We start from the raw sequence: 23,790 nt of genomic DNA, 5'->3' as shown, positions 1-23,790 counted from the left end.
TGTTAATGACATCAAAATAAACTTTAATGCCCTTTAGTGCATTCACAATATTGTATAACCATCACCTCTATCTAGTTGCAAACATTTTCATCACCTGTATTTTCCTTATATCTCTGACCTTGCTGAATTCATTTATTAGTTCCTGGAGGGTTGGGTTTTATTTATTTGATTGATTGATTCTCTGGGATGATTTCCTCGCCATTCCTAAAAGATAGTTTCATCAGATATAAGGTTTACCATGTTCAGTTTTCAGCTGCTGAAAAATGTGCCACATCCTTTTGGCCTCCATGGTTTCTGATGAGAAATCCACCATAATTTGAATTGCTGTTTCCCTATAGGTAATGTGTTATTTCTCTCTGGCTGCTTTCAAGATATTTTTCTTTGTCTTTAGTTTTCTGAAGTTTAGTTATGATGTGTCTTGGCATGGATTTCTTTGGGTTTATCCTGTTTGGAGTTTGCTCAGCTCTTTGAACTTGTGTCTTTCACCCAATTTTGGAAGTTTTCAACAACTCTCTGTTCTCCTTCTAGGACTATATTGATACAAATGTTGGATTTTTTTGTTCTTATCTCATGGATCTGAGATGCCATTCTTTTTTTTTTTCTTTTCTTTTTTCACTCTCTCTGTTCTTCAGATTGGGCATATTCTATTAATCTGTCCTCAAGTGCACTGATTTTATCTTCTGTCATCTCCTCTCTCCTGCTGAGGCCATCCAGCAACTTTTTGTTTCTGTTATTCTATTTTTCAGTTCTATGATTTCCACTTGGTTCTTCTGTATAACTTCTGCTTCTTTGCTGCAATGTTCCACTTTTTAAATTCATTTCAGGAGACTTTGTAATTTGTTGTGGAAGCATTTGTATGATAGTTGCTGTAAAACCCTTGTCAGGTCATCCCAATGTCTGATTTGTGTCCGTGCTGCCATCAGTTGATTCTTTCCACATTCAAGTTGTGATTTTTCTGGTTATTATTATGACAGGTGATTTTTTTTTATTATTGTATCTTGGACATTTTGGCTATTCTGTTAGAAGACTCTGTGTTCTAGTTGGTTCTTTTTCTGTAACAAGCAGTTGTCCTGTTTTGTTTTAGCACACAGGTCCAGGTCTACTTTCGTGGGCAGAGGTTCCAATGACAATTTAATTTCTCACTTGTTCCTGCTTCTGCTTCCTGAGCGAACAGAAGGGGTTGCCCTAGGCCAGGTGCCCAGTGTCTCTTGCAGGGCAGGTGAGTCTCAGGCCAGATGTGGAAGGAGAGTGCTTCCTCTGGCCTGTCCTGAGGAACCCACCTTGTTGGTGAGGCTGTATGTGCCTGATGGTGTTGGAGGCACGACTGTTCAGCCTCCCAGATGGGGGAGCCTACCTGAGCTATATTCTGTTGCTAAGTTGAGGTCAGGAAATTCCAGGCCTGGATCATCTTCTGTCGGGTGTGAGGGTGTCAGACATCCCCATGCGGAGTTGTTCCTTCATTCTTAGGGTCTCCCACCAATTTGTCATTCTTTTCCTACCTTTCAGAGTTATCTTTTGATAGCCTCTTGTTTATTTCCATGAGGTATAGTTTTACTTAATAGGGAGGAACGGGGAGAAATGAGTCCCATGTTGTCTAGGCCAGAAGTTGTCTTTCAGTCATGTTTAAAAGTGGAGCACCAAAAAGCCTGTTGGAAACTCAGCACGTGTGAAGGGATGTGTTACATGGAGGGTTTCACTGCACAGTGATGTGGCTGGGTTGTTTCTTTGAGGTCCCTTTGGTATTGATATCTTTTTTTTTTCCCCTCTTGGGTTGTCAGATGCCAGGGAAGTTGGGAAAGCAAGTTCTGGTTTCTATCTTAGGGAAGGACTACAGATGTGGGACCTGTCCCAAACACAGGAAGACTATTTAGGAGACGGGAGACCACCCAGTGTGACAATGTCTGCCACATATGGACATGGAGGGTGGCTACTCAAGCAAACCCTCAACAGCCAAATCACAGCCCAGAACCTACATCTGGGAGGGGCCTGCTTACACAAGCAGGGTTGCAGACTTTGTTAGGTTTCTTGGCACATTCGCAAGGGGTTCTCTGACCTTAGCAAAATGAGCACAACTTTTCTGAAAATTTTCACTTGGCATTTCTCTTAAATAACCTTTGTGATGTGCTAAGATTCCTAAAGAAGGCAGAACATGAATAGACAACCTGGTTAAAGCTCAAAATAATTATCTGAGTGAAAGAAGTCAGAGAGAGAGAGAGAGAGAGAGAGAGAGAGAGAATGAGAATATCCTATATGATTCCATTTACATAAAACTTTAGAAAATGCAAATGAATTATAGTGACAGAAAGATGAGTGATTGTCTAGGTTGGGGATGAGGGAGGGATTATAAAAGGGGAAGAGGAGACTTGTGTTGTGTCCTCTGTCTTGACTGTGGTGATGGTTTCACAGGTGTATATACAAATGACGAAAGTTATCAAATTGTACACTTTACATATGTGCCGTTTATTGGATGTCACTTATGCCTCAACAAAGTTGTTTAAAAAAACAACGTGAGACTGAGGTGCTGGCCACCTACATTTCAGTTTTTGTAAAATGGGGAAAATTACCCCGACCTCATAATTTTAGTGTGAAGATTAAATGAATAAAAAGTAAAGGGATGAAGTGAGATGACATTTTCCTTTGATTCAACGAAAAGTGGTGGAGTCATGCTTTCGCCCACTCTCTTCTATACTCACCTCCATACCTTGGGCATCTCCCTGGGTGATTAACAGAGGGGCTGTGGCAGAGATGACACAGTCCTGGCTGTGACTTGATAGTTGTTGAAGTGAGGTGATGGGTACGTGGGATGTCAGTATACTATTCTCCCTACTTTTGTATATGTTTGCATTTTTTATAATTATAATTGAAAAATAAACAGTGGCTCCCCATTTCACTGAGGGAAAAAAACAATGTACGCTTTGAACATGGTCCTGCATGGTTCCCCCCCCCCCTTACCTCTCTGCCTTCATCTCCGACTACTCACCTCCTCTTTCATGGCTGCGGCCCCACTGGCCTCCGTGCTGTTCTTGGAACACGGTCGGTGATCTCCTGCCTCAGGGAGTTTGCTCAAGTTGCAAAAGCCTGAAATCCTCCTCTCCCATGGCTTGAACCTGCTCAAACATAGTTCTTTCAGTGAGTGTATCCTGACTGCTCCATTTAAAATTTGTACCACCTCCCCCTGCCACTCCCCATACCCTCTTTCCTGCTATTTGTCACGATAGCCCTTATCATCATCTGACATGCCGTATAGCTATTTATTGGTTGCTGTCTTTCCTGACCCCCGGCTGAATGTAAGCTCCATTAAGACAGGAATTCTTGGCTGATATGTTCTCTGCTGAATCCTCAGCATTTACAACAGTGCACAGTAGAATCTCGATGAATGAATGAGTCACGTATAAATATTCTAGTGGAATGCCTGATAGGCAGTGAGCACTATGGGATTCATCATAATCTAAAAATACAGCATGGAGTCACTTGACAAATATAAGTGAATTGTTCCTTCAATACTTTCTGTCCTGGTCTTCGGAAAATGAGACTACGTTTAATGGACATTTTTTTTGGTTAATCTGTGGCAACAGCAAGGTAAGAAGGGATTCCCAGTCTTTGGAGGTGGGCAGATCGGCTCTGAATCCTGGCTCGGTCACTTGCCAGCTGTGTGGCTGGGCCAAGTTGCTGAGCCTCTCAGGGCCTGGTCTCCTCGCTGACCGTTACCTGTTGGAAGTGCCCTGCAGTCCAGGGCTGGGTTGGAAACCCACCACTTGCCCTCATCCTTTACAAAAGACCGACAGGACCACCTCCAGAATATTCCCACGTGCTGTGGCCGCTGGGACCTGCTGGTGGGGTGAGCAAGTGATGGTCAAATATCTTCATGGCTCAGGAGGGACAGGCAGTGACATCGCCGAGATCACAAAAGGGGAGGTGACTCAGTTCTGGCCCAGCCTGAAGTTGCCTCTCCAATCCCCTCACCCCCCGAGCCTGAGGTTATAAACAAGTGACTCAGAGGAATGATGGGAGAATGCCCCATAATAGTTCACACCAGTGTCCGGGGGCTAAATTTAACCCACAGCTGCACTTTGGGAACAAGTTCATCTTGATGGCTGAGGCTGATGTTTGTGTGTGAAGGGCGATCGGGGTGGTCAAGAGTCCAGAAGAGTGTGGGCATCGAGACTGGCTGTCCTGGGCCTCTACCCTGACCCCTTAGATGGTAGACAGGGTGCAGGGGCCCCAAGACCAGTCAGGCTCAGACCAAGCCTCGTATAGACCAAGACCAATGAATATAGACAGCTAAGGCCTGGAATATTAAGCTCTTAGAGTGTCACTTTGTGAACACTAGAACTCAGAATGTCACTCCCCCATAATGTTAAAACCCTGGGGGTTTAAAAGCCTAGAATAGTCGAATTCTAGGAAATTAATTTTCTAGCGTGTCTGACACCTCACAATGTTAAAACCCTGTGACTGTGTGCTCCCAGGAATATAGAACCTCCGTGCTTCTGAATCTCAGCCGAACTGAGCTGAGGCCCTCAGTCTAACTTCACCACCTCGTTGGGTAGGAAGGTAAACTGAGGCTCAACAGAGTGATCTGAACTGCCCCAGGCTCCACAAGAGACTGGTGATCTTGTTTATCTAAGGCACCTTCTTGCTTTCTTACACAGTCCAAGGAGGGTCTCAGAGCCGGGGAGAAGATCTTCCCATTTTAAAGGTGGGACAACAAGGTCCCCAGTGAGAGAATGGCACGCTCAAGTTTACTGAGCACAAAACCCAAGCACTGTATCCAACGGTGGCTGGAGTAAGACATACTCCAGGAAGGAAGATAGAGGCAACTGGACAGAAAGGCCCCGAAGGTATGAAGTAAGGGAGACCAGGAAGTGGGACTCCAATACTTGCCCCTCCCTGAACTAAGGGGCAGAGCTTGCGTCATCCCCTCCCGGAGGGGCACTGCCATGCTGTGCTCCATTTAGAAATGAAGCAGCGAAGCCCTCATCTTTCCGGGAGGGCCCAGACACCCCAATCCCGTCCCATGAGCCCCTGGAGCTGAGTCAATGCTGCTCTAGGAGGGGGCCTCTGCCCAGCTGTCCCCTCTGCGTCATGTGCAGGAAGCCAGGCAGCTCGCCTTACAGGGCCAGGTCCACCTCTATATATAGCCCCACGAAGACAGCTGCGTAGACTGAGCACGCAGGGAGTCCGGAGAGGAGGCCCCGGTCACTGTGGCTGCACCCTAGGCCCCCCACCATGGCGCTGGGCTTGGAACAAGCAGAGGAGCAGCGGTTGTACCAGCAGACGCTCCTGCAGGAGGGGCTCAAGGACATGCTGGACCACGGCAAGTTCCTTGACTGTGTCGTTCGGGTGGGTGAGCGCGAGTTCCCGTGCCACCGCCTGGTGCTGGCCGCCTGCAGCCCCTACTTCCGGGCCCGCTTCCTGGCTGAGCCAGAGGGCGCGGGCGAGCTGCGCCTGGAGGAGGTGAACCCGGACGTTGTGGCCCAGGTGCTGCACTACCTGTATACATCGGAGATCTCACTGGACGAAGCGACCGTGCAGGATTTGTTCGCCACCGCTCACCGCTTCCAGATCCCATCCATCTTCACCATCTGCGTGTCCTTCCTGCAGAAGCGCCTGTGTCTCTCCAACTGCCTCGCTATCTTCCGCCTCGGGCTCCTGCTCGACTGCGCGCGCCTGGCCGTGGCCGCCCGCGACTTCATCTGCGCGCGCTTCTCGCTCGTGTCGCGTGACGCCGACTTCCTCGGGCTGTCGGCCGACGAGCTCATCGCCATCATCTCCAGCGACGGCCTCAACGTGGAGAAGGAGGAGGCCGTGTTCGAGGCGGTGATGCGATGGGCGGGCAGCGGCGACACTGAGGCACAAGCCGAGCGCCAGCGCGCGCTGCCCACTGTCTTCGAGAGCGTGCGCTGCCGCCTGCTGCCGCGCGCCTTCCTGGAGAGCCGCGTGGAGCGCCACCCTCTCGTGCGGGGCCAGCCCGAGTTGCTGCGCAAGGTGCAGATGGTGAAGGATGCACACGAGGGCCGCCTCACGGTGCTGCGCAAGAAGAAGAAAGCCGGGAAGGAGGGAGCCGGCGTCAAGGCGGCGGACAAGGGCGCAGGCGAAGCCAAGGCAGAGGAGGACGAGGAGGCCGAGCGTGTCCTACCGGGCATCCTCAACGACACTCTGCGCTTTGGCATGTTCCTGCAGGACCTCATCTTCATGATCAGTGAGGAGGGCGCGGTGGCCTATGATCCCGCAGCCAATGAGTGCTACTGTGCCTCCCTGTCCACCCAGATCCCCAAGAACCACGTCAGCCTGGTGACCAAGGAGAACCAGATCTTCGTGGCTGGGGGCCTCTTCTTCAACGAGGACAACAAAGAGGACCCCATGAGTGCTTACTTCTTGCAGGTGCCTGGCCCGCCCTGGGAGGGGGCAGCCAGTGCTGGGTGCTGGCAACTGGGGTCAGCCTTGGGGCCCGGGAGAGGCCTGTGTGTACTTGTTGGGGAATGTCATAGGTCGAGGGTGAGATGTAGACCAGGGAGGGCCATTGACAGCCACTGCCTGAAGGTTGAAGACAGTCGTAGGCCACGCACAATGAGCTGCGTAACTTTGTTGTCTCCGTTTCAGAAGGATGTTAGCCCCAGGATGGTCTGATACCTTGGGGGGGTCCCTAGCTCTGCACGAGGGTTGGGGTCAGGCGAGAAGAACGAGCAAGGTCAGTGTAGGGAATCCTAGCCAGGGCCTTTGCATGAGGCCAGAACTGAAGTGTGGAACAGAGTATCCCAGACAAAGGGACCATCCTACCTAGTCCTTCCATTGTACAGATGAATAAACTGAGGCCCAGGAAGGACAAGTAAAATGGGGTGCCCAGTCCAAGTTGTAACATGACTGTGGGATCTCAGAGGGCACAGATGGGTTCTTGGAGCCTTGCCACTTGGGTGGAATTTGGAGACTTTGGGTGGTGGTATATCTGGTTGGGAAATGGTGAGCAAGCCACAGAGATGGGTATGAGCCTGGCGACTGGTGTGCTCAGTGAGGCCTGACCGAGAGTGAGAGGGGTGAGGGGCAGCCTGGTGCCAGGGTTAAGCTGGGGTGGTGGTGGGTGCAGTCACTGATTACCAGCCCAGGCACGTCGTGGGCACATTGTTTATTCTCTCTGGGCCTCCATTTGTAAATGGGGATATTATTCTTCCTTCTTGATAAGGTTTTCTTGAAGGATAAATAGTGGTTATAAAGTGCTGGACCCTCAGAAAACTTTCCAAAAAGATGAGCACTTGTATCGTTATTATTAGACTGCCCAGGTGGACTGGGCCGCAGACATAAACTGAGATTTTAAGGGGTGAATAGCAAAGCTGTATTTGGGTTTCCTGTGCGGTAAGGTAGAGTGGGGTGGGGTGGGGTGGCAACAGGGGCAGGCGGGCCTCAGGGACTTGCACAGGGGAAGCGCTATAATGGTGATCTCTGGGCACCTACCTGTGTGGGGTGGGAGGGGATGGGGAGAGGGGTTCGCTCTGCTGTTCTCAGCCTGATGAGAGGAGGGGCACTGTCTTCAGAAACCGCCTCCAAGCTGCGCTGGCCCTACCTGGAGGCGCGGTCTCCTCTATGACTTAGGGTGACCAAATGAGGCTGAGCCGGGGCTAGGGCTGGGGGCGTGGGAGGGCAGTAGCTGACTGGATCGATGCCCGGCCCACAGTTTGACCACCTGGACTCAGAATGGCTCGGAATGCCGCCGCTGCCCTCGCCGCGCTGCCTCTTCGGCCTGGGAGAGGCTCTCAACTCCATCTATGTGGTCGGCGGCCGGGAGCTCAAGGACGGCGAGCGCAGCCTGGACTCGGTCATGTGCTACGACAGGCTGTGAGCTTAGGGGGGGGGGGGTCCGCCCCGGGGGCGGGGTTGAGGATACGGGCGGGAGCCTGGAGGCCTGGAGGCAGGGACTAGTCCTTGACCGCCGGGTGCGGCGGGCGAACTAGAGCGCGGAGTTTGGGGCGGAGGCGGGGTTGGGTAGCTGCGGGGCAGGGGGGTGGGCAGGTGGGATGGGAGCAAGGAAGTGAGAGGTCTGGGGTGTTCCGGTAATGTATCGTGTGCACCACCCCGAATAGGTGTCGGGTGGGTGGGTGAATCAGAGACCTGGACTGAGCGCGCGCCTGAGCCGGGCGTTCGCCCTACTCCCCTCTCCTCCAGGTCGTTTAAATGGGGCGAATCGGACCCACTGCCTTATGCCGTGTACGGCCACACGGTGCTCTCCCACATGGACCTTGTCTACGTCATTGGCGGCAAAGGCAGCGACAGGTGAGGCTCAGGCCTGGATTAAGTGCAGCAGCAGGGGCTGCGCCAAGGGAGGGGTGGCTCTGTTCCTGTCTCCTCCCTCTCACTCACTGCCCCCCACCCCACAGGAAGTGCCTGAATAAGATGTGTGTCTATGACCCTAAGAAGTTCGAGTGGAAGGAGCTGGCCCCCATGCAGACTGCCCGATCACTCTTCGGGGCCGCCGTCCATGATGGTCGCATTTTTGTGGCCGCTGGGGTCACAGACACAGGACTGACCAGTTCAGCCGAGGTGTACAGCATCACAGACAACAAGTACGGCTGCTTGCCTCCCTCTGCCTCTCCCTCCCCAAGCAGGACAGTCAGGGACCAAGGGCATCACTGAAACTGTCACTGCCTGGCTGTGTAGCTTTGGGCCTACGGCAGCCCTCTCTGTGTTGACCCTGCAGAAACCCTGGCCCCTGTCTTGGGTTTTCATAGTTGAGCTTGTTCAGCACAGAAATAGCCCCTCTTCCCTGATCAGTAGTGAGGTGGGACAAGGATCATGGTCAGCGTGGTCTGCAGGAGACAGCGCCCAGGAGTGGGATAGAAGATGCCAGGTTCCTCGCTCAGAGACTCATACCAGGCCCTGGTCTGGTACTAGGGACCCAGCAGAGACCAAACTGAGGACCAGTTGTACTCAGCCAGCAAAAGAGGGGGTGGGGAATGAGGCCCCAAGCAAAGGAAAGTTGGTGCCAAGGCAGTTAGGAGGAAAAGGCAGGCCCATTGGAGGAAAGGCCATTGCTCAGGTTGATGGACTGCAGTGGGTGAAGGGAGGAGGGGAGGGGACATATTGGGCCTGGAGAGGCTGGAAGCAGGGACTTTATCCCAAGGACACTGAAATGTCTCTGATGGGTTTTAAGCTCACATCTGTGTTTTACTAAGACGCCTCGTGACAGCTGATATAGAGAAGACATTAGGAATTTCCCAGGAGGCAGGGGTGCAGCTTTATAGCAAGAGGTGATGGTGGCCTGGAGATGGGGGTACAGGGAGGGAGGGGCACAGGGGATGCACGGGAAAAAGATGTAGGTCAGGGCTTCTCACAGTGTAACGTGCACACCGATCTCCTGGAGATGATGTTCAAATGCAGATTGTGATTTGCAGGTCTGGGGAGGGGCCTCAGAGTGTATTTCTAACAACCTCAGGTGCTGCTGACACTGTTGATCCATGCATTTTTAGTAGCAAGAGTTTAGGAGATAGAAGAAACAGGAGTTAGCAATCGGTAGGCTGTCCTGGGGAACAAGTGGATGCTTTTGAGTGTGAAGTCATTTATTGGCGAACCATTGGGGTTAGGTAGGAAAAGTGAGGATTCAGTTAGGACACGTGGATTTGAGGTGCTTGGGGGTGTCCAGGAGGATGCCACCAGGGCATAGAGAGGGCTGAGCTGGAAGGAGACGGACAAGCACCCTCAGGAGAGAGGGTGCAATGGAAGAAGCTGAGGCCCAAGCCCTGAGGGATGGTGGGGGCAGGTGCATTTTACAGGAAGGAGTCGGAGGAGCTGAGACTGGGGACGTGGGGGGTGAAGAAAGTCACATCAGCAGAGGTGTGTGTGATGGGCCTGGACTTCAAAGCCCTGTGGTGGTTGGGGTCCCGAGAGCAGTTTTGGAGGGTGGGGATGAAGGCCCAACTTCAGGAGCCAGGGGAGGGAAGTGAAGACACTTTGAGAGTAATTAGACTACGAAGGGAAAAGAGGGACAGGGCAGGAGTGTAAGAGGTCAGGGTTAATGGTTCCTGCGGGAGCAAGCGGGGAGTTAGGTCAGGAGTGCAGGAGGGACACTAGGGAGATCCACAGTGGGTTTCAGGGGCAGGTTGGATGGACTGACAAAGGGACAGTGAAGGGAAGTGGGATGTGTAAAAGAATGGGGAAGGAAGTGAAGACCAGAGGGAAGGGGGAGAGGAACAGGGTTGGGACACTCAAATCCAGGCTGGGGCACCCGGCAGGCATTCCCGCCCGACAGGGTCAGGAAACCGAAGGTGTGCTGGTAGCCTGGGATTCGGATTTCAAACGGGTGCAGCTGAAGCTGTGGGCACTGGGGCGGGACAGTCACTGGGCTGGCTGAGGCCCCCTGGTGATGCACCTCCTCACCCCCCATCCCCCCAGGTGGGCGCCCTTTGAGGCCTTCCCACAGGAGCGCAGCTCACTCAGCCTGGTCAGCCTGGCAGGCACCCTCTATGCCCTCGGCGGCTTTGCCACACTGGAGACGGAGTCCGGGGAGTTGGTCCCCACAGAGCTCAACGACATCTGGAGGTAAGCCCGGCCCCAGGGCAGTGAGGGGAATCATGAGAAAGGCTGATGGCCTACAGCACCGCGGCCGGGCACTGAGGCACCTGGCTGGCTCATCTGAGGGCAGAGCTGGCCCCGTTCGGGGAGTCCTGTGGGGAGGGGACAGCAGACAAAGCCTGCTCAGCCCTGGTTCTCTCCAGTTTGGTTGGGAAAGTCTGGGTTTGCACACCTGGTACCACGCCCGACTGTGGGACCTTAACAGTGTCACAGTCGGGATCTGACCCCAAGTTGAGGGCACAGACCCATGGAAACAGACCCCAGGAGTAGAGGGGCCCTGAAGAGGCAGCCAGGCCTTTCCTTTCCCCTCCCTCCTGGATGCTTGCTCTGGGCAGGGGAGAGCTGGAGCCAGGATTGAGAAGTAGCTGGACCCCAGCTTCGCAGAGCTCTTGCTTTCTCCATGGCTGGTCTGTCCTGGGGATGGACGGAAGAGGTTTGGGCCACCTAGGACATCTCCTGAAACTTCCGTTACCCTGCTGCTGCAGGCAGCCTGCAGGGAGCAGTGCTGCTGGGAAAGTGGGGACTGGGGGGGCTTCCTGGAGTGCTGGGCAGGGAAATTCTCAAGAGAAGGGGGTTGGGGGGACCTTCCTAGAGGGAGGTGGCCCTTCTGGGGTGCGGCGGTGGGTGTTCTCTAGGGGTGGGCCTTGTAGGGGCCCCCTTTCCCAGAGCACGGGAATTCTCCAGGAGCAGACCTTCCTGGAGATGGGTCTAGGGCTGGTTGGGGGCACTCCTCAAGGGTGGGCTTAGCACCCAGCCGACCCCCCCTGCTGGGTCCCACTCTGAACTCTGCTGACCAAGGTCCTTGCCGCTGTCCCACCTGCTCCCATCCCCAGATATAATGAGGATGAGAAGAAGTGGGAGGGCGTCCTGCGGGAGATTGCCTACGCCACAGGCGCCACCTTCCTACCTGTGCGGCTCAACGTGCTGCGCCTGACCAAGATGTGACCAGACCAGCGGTCCTGAACTAAGCACCCCTCCCATTCTGCGGCCAACGCAGGCTGTGCCTTCTGGGAGCTCCAGGCAGGAGGCTGGGAGAGGCCAGAGTCCACCTGGATCTGCTGTGATGCCCGCGTGGCTGCTTCAGCCAGGGAAGGTGACAGCGGCCCAGTTTTAGCCTTGGGGCAGGGACGAGGAGCTTTGGGCTTCTCCGGTGTCGCCATATCCCCCAAGTTCTTCGGTCGGTGACCAGAACCACAGGGAGGTGTTCCAGGCTGCATCCTGGCCCAGCCCCAGCCTGGCTGTATGTGCCAGTCAATTTCCCACAGGACTCAGTCCTTGCCTGTCAGATGGGAAGTATCTCCATCAAGTGCTCCTTGCAGCACAGATGAGTCTCTTTCTGTAAGAAGAATAAAGTGCCTTCCACGCAAGCAGCTCAGGATCTGGAATCGGGTGCTCCAAGAGTCAGTGACCAGCTAGTTTGAAGATTCGGGGCTTCAATGTTCAGCTGTTGGGTCACCCAGGGTGGTCTCTGCCCTCCACAGGGGTGTCTCCTGCACACTCTGTGTGCCAAGAGCCCGACCCCTCTCTCTGAGGCCCAGAACCTCCAGCTCCTCACCCAGCACAGACAAGGAGCCAGGAACCTGCTGGGGGAAAGGGCAGGGAACAGCGAAACTGTGGTAGAAAAGTCTTTTATTCTATTGGTTGGGCCTCATGTGGCCTGGCCTGGGCCGAGGCCCAAAAATAGCTGAGCAGCGTCCCTCCTGCTCCCCCCTCCCACCTATTCCGGCTTCTCTTTGTCCTGCTTCTGTTCCTCCTCTAGCGCCAGGGTTCGCTCTCGCTCCTTCACCAGCTGGACACCACAGTAGGTGACAAATAGAACGGCCAGTGTGGTCTGGGGGAACCCTGTACAGGGAAGAGGTCATGATGGCTGGGAGTGACACCCCCCTCAGTGACTCTTCGCTTCCCATTTGATTGGCCCTCCCGGCTGAGTCTCTGGGGAATTGGGGTGGGGTGGGGCATTTCAGAAGGTCACAGTCTTCGAGGGGGATGCCTGGTCTATTCTGTATCCCCACCCTCCTGTCCCTTACCTGTGAGTAGCAGGCGTCGGGCGACCAGCTCTGTGAACTCAAGGCTGTTCAGGCTTACAAGGTTGTACATGATGATAGCCCAGAAGTTCATGGCCCCAAAGACGGCCCGGACCCTCCGGGACATCTGCTCCGACAGAGAGGCCTGCCCAGTTCAGGAAAGTATTAGCAGTGCAGCAAGAGGCCCAGGGGAAAGAGGACGTTGTCGGTCACAGGCCTTGCCCACATGGCCACGCAGGTCCTGGGGTTACGCCTGTCTCTGAGAGTCCCAGGTCAGCTCTCTCTCATTGTTAAAGATGGGGAAACTGAGGTCTGGAGAGAGGGCAGGGCCTGACCAACACAGCAGCTAAGCCTGGGTGTCCCACACCCCACAGAAGGTAGGGAGGGCCAGATATCCACAGGGTGAGCCATTGTCCTGACAACCAGGAGGGTGGTGGTGAGAAAGTTCAGGACTGGGGGCCAAGTGTGGCTGGAAGCCTCCAGAGAGCAGCAGTGCCACCCCCTCCAGTGACCCAGCCACCCCTAGCCCTAGATCTTCCCTGCTCACCTCAATTCGTGCTAGGGGCCCCCACTCTGCCAACTTCTGTACCCAGAGCTCAAAGTTGAGGCCAAAGCAATTAAGGATTGACCACAGGTAGACAATGTCACAAGGCCCAAGCCACAGAGTGGTGACGGCAAATGTGGCCACTGTGGCCACCAGCTCTGGGATCACCGCGGAGTGCTCCCCACCAATGTGGTCATACACGTACCTGTGGGAAAGGCAGGAGAAGGGACCGGTGGCAGTGTGGGAAAGGGCAGGTAGGAAATGGGCAAAAGATACACAACAGGGGCAGCCCCCCTCAACTCTGTCATCCGGGCACGTGCAACGTTCCTGACCTCAGGTGGCTGCTCTTCCTCTACCCAACTGCAAACTGTGGAGGCTCAGCCTGGAGCTCTGTATCTGCTCTAGCTGTGTTCATTCCATTCCCAAGTGATCTGATCCAGACCCAGACTTTGAAATCTCTCTGTGCTGATAAGCCCCAAATCTGTGTCTTTAGCCCAGCCCCTCTCCCGACTCATATATCCAACTGTCACCAGATGTCTCGCGTGAATGACTGACTCCCCCATCCCCGCCCAAACCCACTCATCCCCATCTCAGTTAATGGATACTGCCATCCATTCGGTTGTAGGCCAGAAGCCGTGGCGTCATCTTGGATTCTCAATTCCCCTGTCCACCCACATCCAATCTAGCAAATCCTGTGGGCTCCACTCAGAGCTGAGCACTGCTCGTTACCTCCACTACCACCATCCTAGCCCAGGCCGCCCTCTCCTCTCACCGAGATTGGTACAAGTCCCTTAAGTCATCTCCCTGCCTCTGCCTTTGCCCCCTACCTTCTGTTCTTCACAGCAGCCATAGTGTTTCCCCGAAAATAAGACCTAGCTGGACAATCAGCTCTAATGCATCTTTCGGGACAAAAATGAATATAAGGGGCGGATGGGTGGCTCACTTGGTTAGAGCGTGAGCTCTGGGCAACGGGGCTGCCGGTTCGATTCCCACATGGGCCAGTGCGCTACACCCTCCGCAACTAGAAGGAAGTCAAGGAGCTGTCGCTCAGCTCCTGGGTGGCCAGATGGCTCAGTGGGTTGGATCGTGGGCTCTCAACCACAAAGTTGCCGGTTCGACTCCCCCAAGGGATGGTGGGCTGCACCCCCTACAACTAGCAACGGCAACTGGACCTGGAGCTGAGCTGCACCCTCCACAACTAAGATTGAAAGGACAACAACTTGACTTGGAAAAGTCCCGGAAGTACACACTGTTCCCCAATAATGTCCTTTTCCCCTTCCCCAATAAAAAAATCTTTAAAAAAATATTAATATAAGACCAAGTCTTATATGATATTATATATTATATGATACTATATGATATGATATATTTTATATATTATAATTTTATATATATAATAAATATATATATAATTATATATAAATATAAATATATATAAAAATATATAATATATGATATTATATAAGACCTGGTCTTATATTATAGTAAAATAAGACCAGGTCTTATATTAATTTTTGCTCCAAAAGACGCATTAGAGCTGATTGTCCGGCTAGGTCTTATTTTCGGGGAAACATGGTCGTGGCATCTTTTAAGAGTGTAACTTGGATCACATCATTTCCACAATCAAACCCTCCCCGAATATCTCCCTGTTACAATTAGAATAAACACAACTTCCTTACTATGGCCAGAAGATCCCCCCTCGTCTGGTTTCTGCCTGTCTCCCTGGCCTCATCACCCACCATTCTTACCCTCATTCACTATGCTTTGGCCTGATTGGCCTTTCTGTCCCTGAGACACACAGAACTGGTTCCTGCCTCAAGGCCTTTGTACTTGTTCCCTCTAGCTCGCATTCTCTTCCCCACATCCCCTTATCACGCAAGTCTCATCTCACAGGCTGGACCAGATGCCAACTAAAGAAGCTTCAATCCTGTAGTCAGCCCCTATCCTATTGTACTATTTTTTTTTTTTTCATAACGCTTACCACTCTCTAAAATTATCTTATTTATGTGTTTGTTTACCTGTTTATGGTCTGTTTCTCCCCACTAGACTGTAAGCTCCATGAGTTCAGGGTCTTTGCCATGTTCACTGCTGTTTCCCCAGTGCCTAGAACAGTGCCTGGCACATAGTAGGTGCTTAATAAATATTTGTTAAATAAATTCAGTAGAAGATCCATTGAGTCCTGTCCTTGACGTCCTCATTTCCAATGGTTTCTTCTTCACTCCACCTTAGCCACCCACTGCCCTGGCCACACCCCAACTGTGTCACCACTTGAAATTTCATTCACTCCTAGTTTCTATTCTTCACCCAGCCCCTCCTGACCTGGTCCCCCAGCTCCAGTTCTCCAATTTCATTGACACCCACCCTTCTTCATCTTGTGACCCCCCTCCTCTCTTTGCCACCCCCCTTAACAGGTTTATATTCAGTGAGTCATTATAAATAAGCTAACACCCCTTATTCCTCACTTCTTCCTCCTTACCCATCTGGGAGAGCCCAACCACCCACTTTCTCCTCACCTGCACCCAAGGAGCTAAGCGCTGATGGCTAAAATCTCACACCTTCACATATTAGAGTCCATAAATCCACTACCTCCCATCCCACTGGGGCTCTCAATGCCAAGTTTCGTCTGGTCAGCTTCTCCCATGCTCTGTAGTGGTTACTCTGCCCTTATCTGCCCTTGCCAAGTATGAGTGGGTGTGAGGGGGATCCAGGCAGGAGGGATACACAGATGCCACCTCCCTCCATGCCCCCAACCCTGCATCTCCCAGCCTCCTCTTTTGTGGAGAACACCAAGGCCTTCAGGTGAAATCCCTCACCCTCTACACTAACCTGCCACCCTCGTGCCTCACACTGGCTTCTCGTCCCCCTCCCCATCCCGAAGCCAGGCCTCCCTGTCCCCCTGTCCTCCCCTCTCCTCGGGGACCTCACTCCACCAATCACCCCTCTCTCCTGCACCACCAACTTCTTCCTCTCTACAGAATAATTGCCCTCAGAACCCAAGCACGTTCCACTATTCCCTGTCTTTAAAACACCCCACGATTTCTTCAGCCACGCCTCTGCCTTCCCCTGCAGCACCAGGCTTCTTCCAGTTGTCCACACAGGAATCCCCTCACTGTTCCTCAGTTTTCTCGCCTGCCCCTGCCTCTCAGTGAAAGGCTGAACACCTCCACTCCACCAACACTACGCTCAGTTTCTAGCTTCCTGGATCCCAGCAGCATCTGACCCCGTTGCCTGGATGGTCTTCTCTCAGTGCCAGGATGTCACAGAGCCTGGACTTTTCTCCTGCTCCTGTGACCACTCCTTTCAGTCCTTTCTGCCGGCTCTTACTCCTCCCCGCAACCAGAGCTCTCCCAGGCCCAATCTTGGCTATCCTTTTTCATCTCTCCTTACTCTGTCTGTCTCCCTGGGACTCGTCTATTCCCACGGCCTAAAGACCACCCACAGCCACAGTGCTCAGAGTTCTGTCAGCGCTCCAGGCTTCTCTGAACCCCAGACCCTCGGACCCAACCACCTCCCTGAACCTCCACAAGGATGTCTCCCAGATTCCAACCAGACATTTTTTTCAAATGAAACCCCTTTCTGGAAACCTTCCCGCCATCCTCCCAGGCTGTAGATAGGAATCTGGGAGTCGCCTCCCTTTCCTTCCTGATACCCCCAGTCCATGACCAAGTCCTGTCCAGGCTGCCTGCTCTGTGTCTCTACTCTGACTAAAATTTCTCTCACTCCCAGGCCCCCATCCAAGTCCAAACCTACATGTCTGTCACCTAGACCTCTGCAACGACCTCCTCACTGCCCTCCTTGCTTCCTCTGGCCCAGTAATGATCTTTTAAAACGCAGACCAATCTCTGCACTGCCCAGCTCAGACACCTGGCACTATGGCTGTCACCATCTCCCCACCTCACCCCAACTCACTTGCAAAGCCAGTCATTGATGCCCCGGTCAAAGTGCCTGTGGGAGGAGGGCAGATGGGTGTGAATCAGGCGGGAACGGCTCCAGCGCATGGTGGGGAAGAGGCTGAGGGGAGGCGGGGATCCCAGGGTCGTGTCCTCCGCCTCCCCAGCCCCACTCACGTTTCCGCAAAGACGTAGAGCGCTGTGATGCACTTGGGAGGCTGGGGTGGGTCCAAGTGGTCGAGGCGTGCCACGGTGTTGACGACGCCAAAGAGAACCGCTGCTTTCACCCAGTCATACACCAGGTTTGAGTAGGCTAGGCCAGCTGGGGACAGCTTGTTGTCATTGCCTGGGCCTCCCCTCCCCAGACCTCGGAATCTGGGGGAGGCGCTGAAGCTGGCCCTCCCCTTCCCACAATCTCCCCAGGTCCTGGGGGAGGTCCTTGAGCCTGGACCGCCCCCACAGAGATCCCGCCCCCATTTCCTAGGCCCTGGCCACTCCAGGAAGAGCAGCCCATGGCCCCAGTGAAGTGGGGAGGGTTCTATCCAATATGGCTCAGGCCTCGCAGGACAAGTTCCACTCCTTTCAAAGACTAAGTCCAACTCCCGCCCCCTTGGATAGGTTCTGTGTCACCTCGGGCCGTCAGCTTCCCCAGCCATGAAGCCTTGGGGACACAGAAAGTCTGCCTTTCTGGGGGGGGTGGCCCCGTCCCTGTGCCTTCTTTAGACCCCACACACTCACCGAGGGCGCTGTCCGGGAGGCGGCTGGCGAACTTGAGGTCACTGGGAATGGTGAGGATGTAGAAGAAGTGAAAGAAGATGTCCACGGCCACGATGCTCACCACGCTGAGGCCCGCCTGGGCCTGGATGTTCCACAGCTCACCCTCCCGCCTCACCGGCTCCACCTGGCTCACCTGGTGGGTACCAAGTGTCTGAGGGTGAGGCAAGCCCTGCCAGAGGGGCTCTATCTGAATGGCGACTCACCAACTGCCTGGGGATCTGAGGGTGAGGGGAGACTGGTTGCCTGAGGGTGGAAACACAGGCCACTCTGGTGTCTGAGGAGGGTTCACAGCCTGCCAGGGCAGACTGTTACAAAAGTGCCTGTTACAAACCCGTTCTGGATGGGAGAGAACAGGCCGCCGGCTCACCAGGTGCCCCTTGTCTCTGGGACATCCACCAGCCTCCCACAGGGGCCTATCTTGCGAGCCCCATTCGAGCAGGAGGAGAGTCCTGTCTGAGGGAGGAGATGCGTCTCCATCCTGTGACCCGTGTCTGAGGTGGGAAATGCCCTGGGGTCAGAGGAAGGGAATCATGACTTCATCCGGGGGTCGTGCCTGAGGATGGGGATACAGCCTGCCCTGGGAGTCCTATCGGAGACAGCAGCCCCTGTCTGAAGAGGGAAAGCCAGCCTTGCTCTGGGAGCCCACAGGTTGTCCCCTCACCTGGGCGTGGAAGCGATCAAAGGTCATGATGGGCCCGAAGAAGAAGAAAGGCAGGTAGAAGTTGTACTTGAGCAGGTCAACTAGGGAGTAGCGGCGATCAGGGTGGGCACAGTTTTCCAGTGCAAAGCTGGTGCAACGCAGCACTGTGAAACCGCTGCCCCCTTGAAACAGCACCTCTTGAAGATCAAAAGTGCCTGTTACAAACCCGTTCTGGATGGGAGAGAACAGGCCGCCGGCTCACCAGGTGCCCCTTGTCTCTGGGACATCCACCAGCCTCCCACAGGGGCCCAGCCTGCTCCTGCCCCTTCATCTCTGCCAGAGCCAGTCACCATTGGCCATTCAGGGCAAATGCATGTTAAGTGCTGGGATAGAGCAGGGAATGAGCTGGACGTGTCCCTGCTGTGATGCAGGTGACCGCCTTGTGGGTCAAAGGCTTGGAGATAGCCAGGGAAGTGAAGGAAATGCTTGGAGAGACTCGGGAGGTAAGGGCTTTGGATGGGGTGAGAGGTTTGGAGTCCTGTCCCTGCACCCTCCACCCTTACCCCTCCCCAGTGCACACCTGCCAGGAGATTAGAGGGTCCAGCTTGAAGGAGGCAAGGCTGGCCATGCCAAGGCCGAGACAGAGCCAGGGCTGACCCAAGAGTGAGGCCACATAGTGGCTGACACAGTGCCCAAGCAGCAGCAGCAGGTACCACGGGCCCATCGTGCCCATGACGGCCAGGGCCCCGTACACAGCATACACCCAGGAGCGGAGCTGCGGACAAGGAGAAAGCCTCGGTTACCTATCCACACACACCGAGGTGGGACCCCGGCATGGATTCCCTGCAACCCCTGTAGCCGAGGCAGAGCTGGCCAGGAAGGCGGGGGTGTCTCAGGTCGTGCTCACCTGGGGGGCCACCATCGTGCAGAGTTTAGCAAACAGCACGTGTCCGGAGAGGGCGAAGATGATGACATTGCGGAAGGAGGTGAACCACATCACCCACTCGAAGTCAGCCACATCCTGGGGCAGGCCCAGGAGGTTTAGGTGGGCGGGGGCAGGTGGGCTGGCACTCGGGCTGCTCAGAGTGCCGGCACCGTTCCAGCCCCCATAGTCTTCTTATGCATTAGAGGAGAGCCATGGCTGGGGGGCCCTGCCTCCCCCTCTGAGGGAAGTAGCAGGGAGGGAGAGAGGCATGAGGGGCTCCGTGTGGGCTGCCCTACCCCTCCAAGCTCCCCCTCTACTCAGCACATTGCCTGACGTTCCACCATTACTGCACTATTCCCAGGAAAGCATGGTGTTGATGGCCCCTGCTAAGACACGTCTCGATTTATTTACTAAATGAGCAGGATCTGGGACAGGGTCCAGGAGGACACACAGGATGGGCCAGTAGAGAAACTGAAGGTGCCAGAGACCCTCCCTATTGTGAGCCCTCTGTTACAGGGACATCTGGAATAGGGGAGAGTCGGGAAGGGCTTGGGTTTGGAGAGATATGCCAGGGGTCGTGTACCCTAGTCAGGGACCCCCGGAGGACCTACCATCTTCCGACCAATGTATTCCCAGCCGGGTTGCACAGACTCCCGGAAGGCCTTCCTGTGGACCCCATCTGAGGACAGAGTGTGGCCTCAGGGGGAGGGGCCCCTTCACACCCCCATGCTGCCCTTAGATGAGGCTGACCCCCACCCTGGGTCTCTCTCTGCCTCTGCCACTCTCTGGGTCTCACTGTGTGTCTGGGGCCAGTCCTCCCTAAGTGTCTGAGTGTTTCTCTCTTCTCTCTGTGGTTCTGCATCTGTGCCTCTCTGTGACACCTGGCTCAGCCCGGGCTCCGGGCCTGAGCTGGGTCTGCAGCCTCTAAGTTTCTGGCCTTGCTTGTTGGTTAACTCTGAGGCCCCTAGGAGAAGAAGTGTCCCACCGCCCTGCCCAGGGGCCCAGCTGTTACCTTGTGAAGCCTCAAGGAGGCCCCGGCCAGCATAGGCCAGGGCCCCACTCAGCACCAAGGAGTATAGGCCCAGCTCCGCCGTGGGCAGCGCTGTCTTGATGCCCATAGCCTGGATGGGGCTGGGGGAAACAGACTGGGTGAGGGCACTGCTGACTCCCAGTTCTGCCTAGTCCCACCTCGTGGTCTCCCACTGAGGTAGTGAGGACCCCATTCTTGAGACTGCCCCTGTTGCCCCTTTGGAGTCTCATGTCATCATTCTGCCTTCATCCCCAACTCCTCCCAGGTCCCCCAACATCTGGCCCCGTCCTAACTGTTGCTCTAACTCCCACCTTTCCCACTGAAGCTCTTAAAAGCATAATCTCTACTCTTAGCCCGCCTTCCTCACCTTCATTTACTCCTCAGACCCTGCGGGTAGACTGGTCCCCACCCCCTGCTTAAATTGCTCCTGCCAAGGCCTCAGATGCCCTTCATGTGGAGAAACCCCATCTGTGTCACCTCAATCACATTTCCGGCCTTCAGGGTCCCCATCCCCCTCAGTAAGCCTCCCTCAGCTCCTGACAAAGCCCCACCCCTCCCTGCCCCCTTTCTCTAATTCCCACACCCTTCTGAGCCACTTTACTTTCCATGACCTCCCCAGGTCCGGCCCACAGCACCAAGCCTCCGTCCCTCTCACTCAGCCTCCAGCCTTTCCCTGACCCCCATCGCCCCAACCCGCCCCAGTACCCCAGCCTGCCACATCCCTGGTCCCCGCCTGTGTCCGCGGCCACACCGCTCCACTCACTCAGTGCTCTGTGTATTCAGCCCTGGATGCTAGCTGGAGGCTGTGCTATTTGAAGAGGTGCCCTGGGGTAGCGGGAGTGGGGCCAGGAGGGCACCAGGGAGGGTGCTGGCTGCTGTCCAAGGTGCTGACCGGTATCAGGCTCAGGCCAAGCCTAGCCACTCCCTCCTATGGGGCCTAGCTCATCCCCAGGAGTTCTGCTGGGCTATCCCTGCGACCTCAGCTAGCACCTATTCCCTTCCCATCTAGCTCCAGCCTGGCCTTGGACCTTCCCAAGGGTCCCATGGGTAACAGACCCAGGACCCAAATTAAAGGGAGGGACACGTCTCGGCGCCCTCTCAGGCTGGGCTGAGCCAAGAAGTAGGTAGCTGGCATGGTTCTGTCTCCCACCCTAGATCTTCTCCCAAATCTCCCTCACCAACTCTGAAAACAGCTGTCCTGGGCCCCCCCAGTCAGCATTCTCCTTATTACATAGATGGAGGGGTCATGGACCAGAGAGGGTCAGGGACCTGTCAAGGTCACACAGTGAAACCGGGACAGGATCGAGTGTTCTCCGTGAGCCTCGCTGGAGTCGCAGATCAGAGAAGATCGTCCACTGCCCCGACAACACCAGGGGGCTGCCGGGCCTGATTTTGCACTGCCAGCCTGAGGGCTGAGGCACCTCCTCATTGGTGCGGTGGGGGTAGGGAGGCCCCGAGGATCAGGTTAATGGAGCAGGAGCTTGAAACCGGAGCACGGTGAAGAGCCCGCGAAATAGCTTTGTCAGCTGCCTCCCACTCGCCACTTTCCAATTTTAGCTCCCCATGGCCGGTGCGGGGTGTCCCCAGTGAGGCCTCTGTGAGCAGGGCTAGGGCCGGCCCCCAGCCTGGGACCTCTCCCAACAGACCCCCAGACCTGGGCCAGCTTGTGGACACAGGGGTTCCCCCTACCCCCTGGTCCTGCCTGCCTCAGATACACCTGGGGTAAAAGTCTGCTTTGGGGCCTGAGGTCTGGGACGAGGAGCCTGGGACAGGCTCCGAAGGTCTCAAGGACCCCAGAGTGGCTGCATCCCCAGCTGGCACTGACCTTGAGGAGGCTGTGAGGGACCCTGGCACACTGCCCACCTCGGGGCTCCTGGGTCTTGCGTCCGACCGTGTGTCCGTCCGAACAGCTGGGTTCTGGGGCCACGGTGGGGTGTGTCCAGCCCTGGGGTCCCCACCCCCTCGAGGCTAGAGCGGTGAGTGGTGACAGCAGGAGAAGGGGGAGGAGGAGGGCAGGGAGGAGGTGGCCTTCCTGGAGCGGAGCTGAGCAGAGTGGAGCGGAGCTGAGTGCTGCAGAGCTGCTGGCCACAGGGAGCTGCAGGGAGGATCCTGGAGGAGGGTGGGGTAGGGTGCGGGAAGGGGTGGCCAGTGGCCGGACAGGGACACCTGGGCCTCACTCCAACCTGCCTCCCTGGTCCACTGAGCCTGTGTCTCCCTCTCACTGCTCGCCAGGACTCCCCTCTTCCAGGAAGCCTTCCAGGTGGTCCCTGCTGGTCTCCCTAGGCTTGTGAGTCCTGCCCCTGCCACACACACACACACACACACACACACACACACACACACATTCAGCTCCATGGACTCTATCCTGCAGCTTTACGCGTGAACTCCCGAGGTCTATCCCAGGGCAGACCATCTAGCCCCCGGCCATTTCATCAGTGCCTAGAGAAGGGCTGGCTTGCCTAGTGGGATTGGAACTGGCATGTCGCTGAGGGGGCTCGCATATTCCAGCCTTCTCCCCTGGGGTGCCGCCCAGATGAAGTGGTGCTAGCAGCGTTACTTAGCCAGGCTTGAATAGGTACTTGGAATGGCATCCTCTTGATGGCAGGGTGGAAGCAGAGAACAGTGTCCCTAACCAACTGGGACTCCTCTGGGGGAGGGGGGAGGGTGGGGATCAGGGCCCTCACTCTGGGAAGGGGCAGTGAAGGCCTTAGCCCAGCCTATCTGATGGGGATGGGTATGCTGAAGCCACCTCTGAGAGGAGAGGAACCTCTGATAGTCCCCTTTGGGATTGGGAGGGGACTGTTCACTGTGTGGGGGGAGCCAGGGCTTGGGGTCTGGGATTACAAGGAGCTGTGTGACTGTAACAGTCACAGGACAGGCCCTGGAACCCCTGCTCATCCCAGCCCCAGTCATAGGCTCAGGTACAACTGGGGGAACAAGGGGCTGCTCCCCCACCCCCCGCAGGGTCACTTCCAGGGCCTGAGCAAGGCCTGGGGAGGGGAGACAGACCCCTACCCTCCCACTGGGCCAAGCCTGCAGACACGCTGGCCCAGAGGAAGAAGCAAGGAGGCCCCAGCACACACGCCCCACAGAATGACGGAGGCCTGCGTCGCTGGTTCCTGACCCTGAGAAGCCCAGGGTCAGGGTTATTGCCCAGTGCAGGGGCTGGTGAGGGTTGCAGTCGGGCTCGCGGGCACTGGAGGAGGCCAGCATCGGGGAGGGGTGCCCGTGGGAGTTCAGGGGGGCATCCTAGACTGGGGTGGGGGGGACACCTGAGCAGAGTGCTGAGGTAGTCAGTGGTTGGTTGAAGAGGAGTAAGTTAATCCCAGCAGCCAGACACGGTTCTCAGGCTGGACACGAATCAACTCTTTAATTTCACCACAACCTGTAGGGAAGATGTTAC

At 55.3% G+C, this 23,790-nt stretch overlaps 3 protein-coding genes across 8 annotated transcripts in view; 1 reads left to right on the top strand and 2 right to left on the bottom strand.

Annotated features, from left to right (window-relative positions):
* Positions 1-5,140: 5,140 nt before the first annotated feature.
* Positions 5,141-11,927, top strand: KLHL40 (kelch like family member 40). Its single transcript, XM_033131997.1, has 6 exons — positions 5,141-6,381; positions 7,667-7,827; positions 8,155-8,262; positions 8,367-8,552; positions 10,378-10,524; positions 11,391-11,927. The coding sequence occupies exons 1-6, from the start codon at positions 5,227-5,229 to the stop codon at positions 11,500-11,502; spliced, it is 1,869 nt and encodes a 622-aa protein (XP_032987888.1). The 5' UTR covers positions 5,141-5,226; the 3' UTR covers positions 11,503-11,927.
* A 146-nt stretch (positions 11,928-12,073) lies between these two features.
* On the bottom strand, positions 12,074-22,436 carry HHATL (hedgehog acyltransferase like). Of its 5 annotated transcripts, none has more exons than XM_033132000.1 (13): positions 21,093-21,123; positions 20,425-20,488; positions 20,370-20,381; positions 19,969-20,036; positions 19,340-19,453; positions 19,013-19,207; positions 18,454-18,663; positions 17,754-17,925; positions 17,193-17,337; positions 17,035-17,070; positions 13,129-13,330; positions 12,585-12,726; positions 12,074-12,399 (listed from the first exon to the last, which is right to left on the bottom strand). In XM_033132000.1, the coding sequence occupies exons 1-13, from the start codon at positions 21,105-21,107 to the stop codon at positions 12,275-12,277; spliced, it is 1,500 nt and encodes a 499-aa protein (XP_032987891.1). In that variant the 5' UTR covers positions 21,108-21,123; the 3' UTR covers positions 12,074-12,274. The 5 variants fall into 5 exon arrangements, 4 of the variants coding, with proteins under 4 accessions (XP_032987891.1, XP_032987892.1, XP_032987889.1 ...); XM_033132001.1 differs by lacking the exon at positions 21,093-21,123 and adding an exon at positions 20,755-20,775; XM_033131998.1 differs by lacking the exon at positions 21,093-21,123 and adding an exon at positions 22,213-22,436 and having other exon boundaries at positions 20,370-20,488.
* A 160-nt stretch (positions 22,437-22,596) lies between these two features.
* CCDC13 (coiled-coil domain containing 13) overlaps positions 22,597-23,790 on the bottom strand; it is a 51,192-nt gene continuing 49,998 nt past the window's right edge. Inside the window, exons 17-18 of one of the 2 annotated variants that reach the window (XR_004425439.1) lie at positions 23,660-23,772; positions 22,597-22,981 (exon numbers count right to left, since the gene is read on the bottom strand). The gene's annotated coding sequence lies outside the window, so the exon portion shown is untranslated. Of the gene's footprint in view, positions 23,773-23,790 lie in introns of both variants that reach the window. The other variant, XR_004425438.1, reaches the window with a different exon arrangement.

The sequence above is a fragment of the Rhinolophus ferrumequinum genome, chromosome 17 (genome assembly GCF_004115265.2).
Source record: "Rhinolophus ferrumequinum isolate MPI-CBG mRhiFer1 chromosome 17, mRhiFer1_v1.p, whole genome shotgun sequence".
NCBI lineage: Eukaryota > Metazoa > Chordata > Mammalia > Chiroptera > Rhinolophidae > Rhinolophus > Rhinolophus ferrumequinum.
This window is presented reverse-complemented; position numbering and strand designations above follow the sequence as displayed.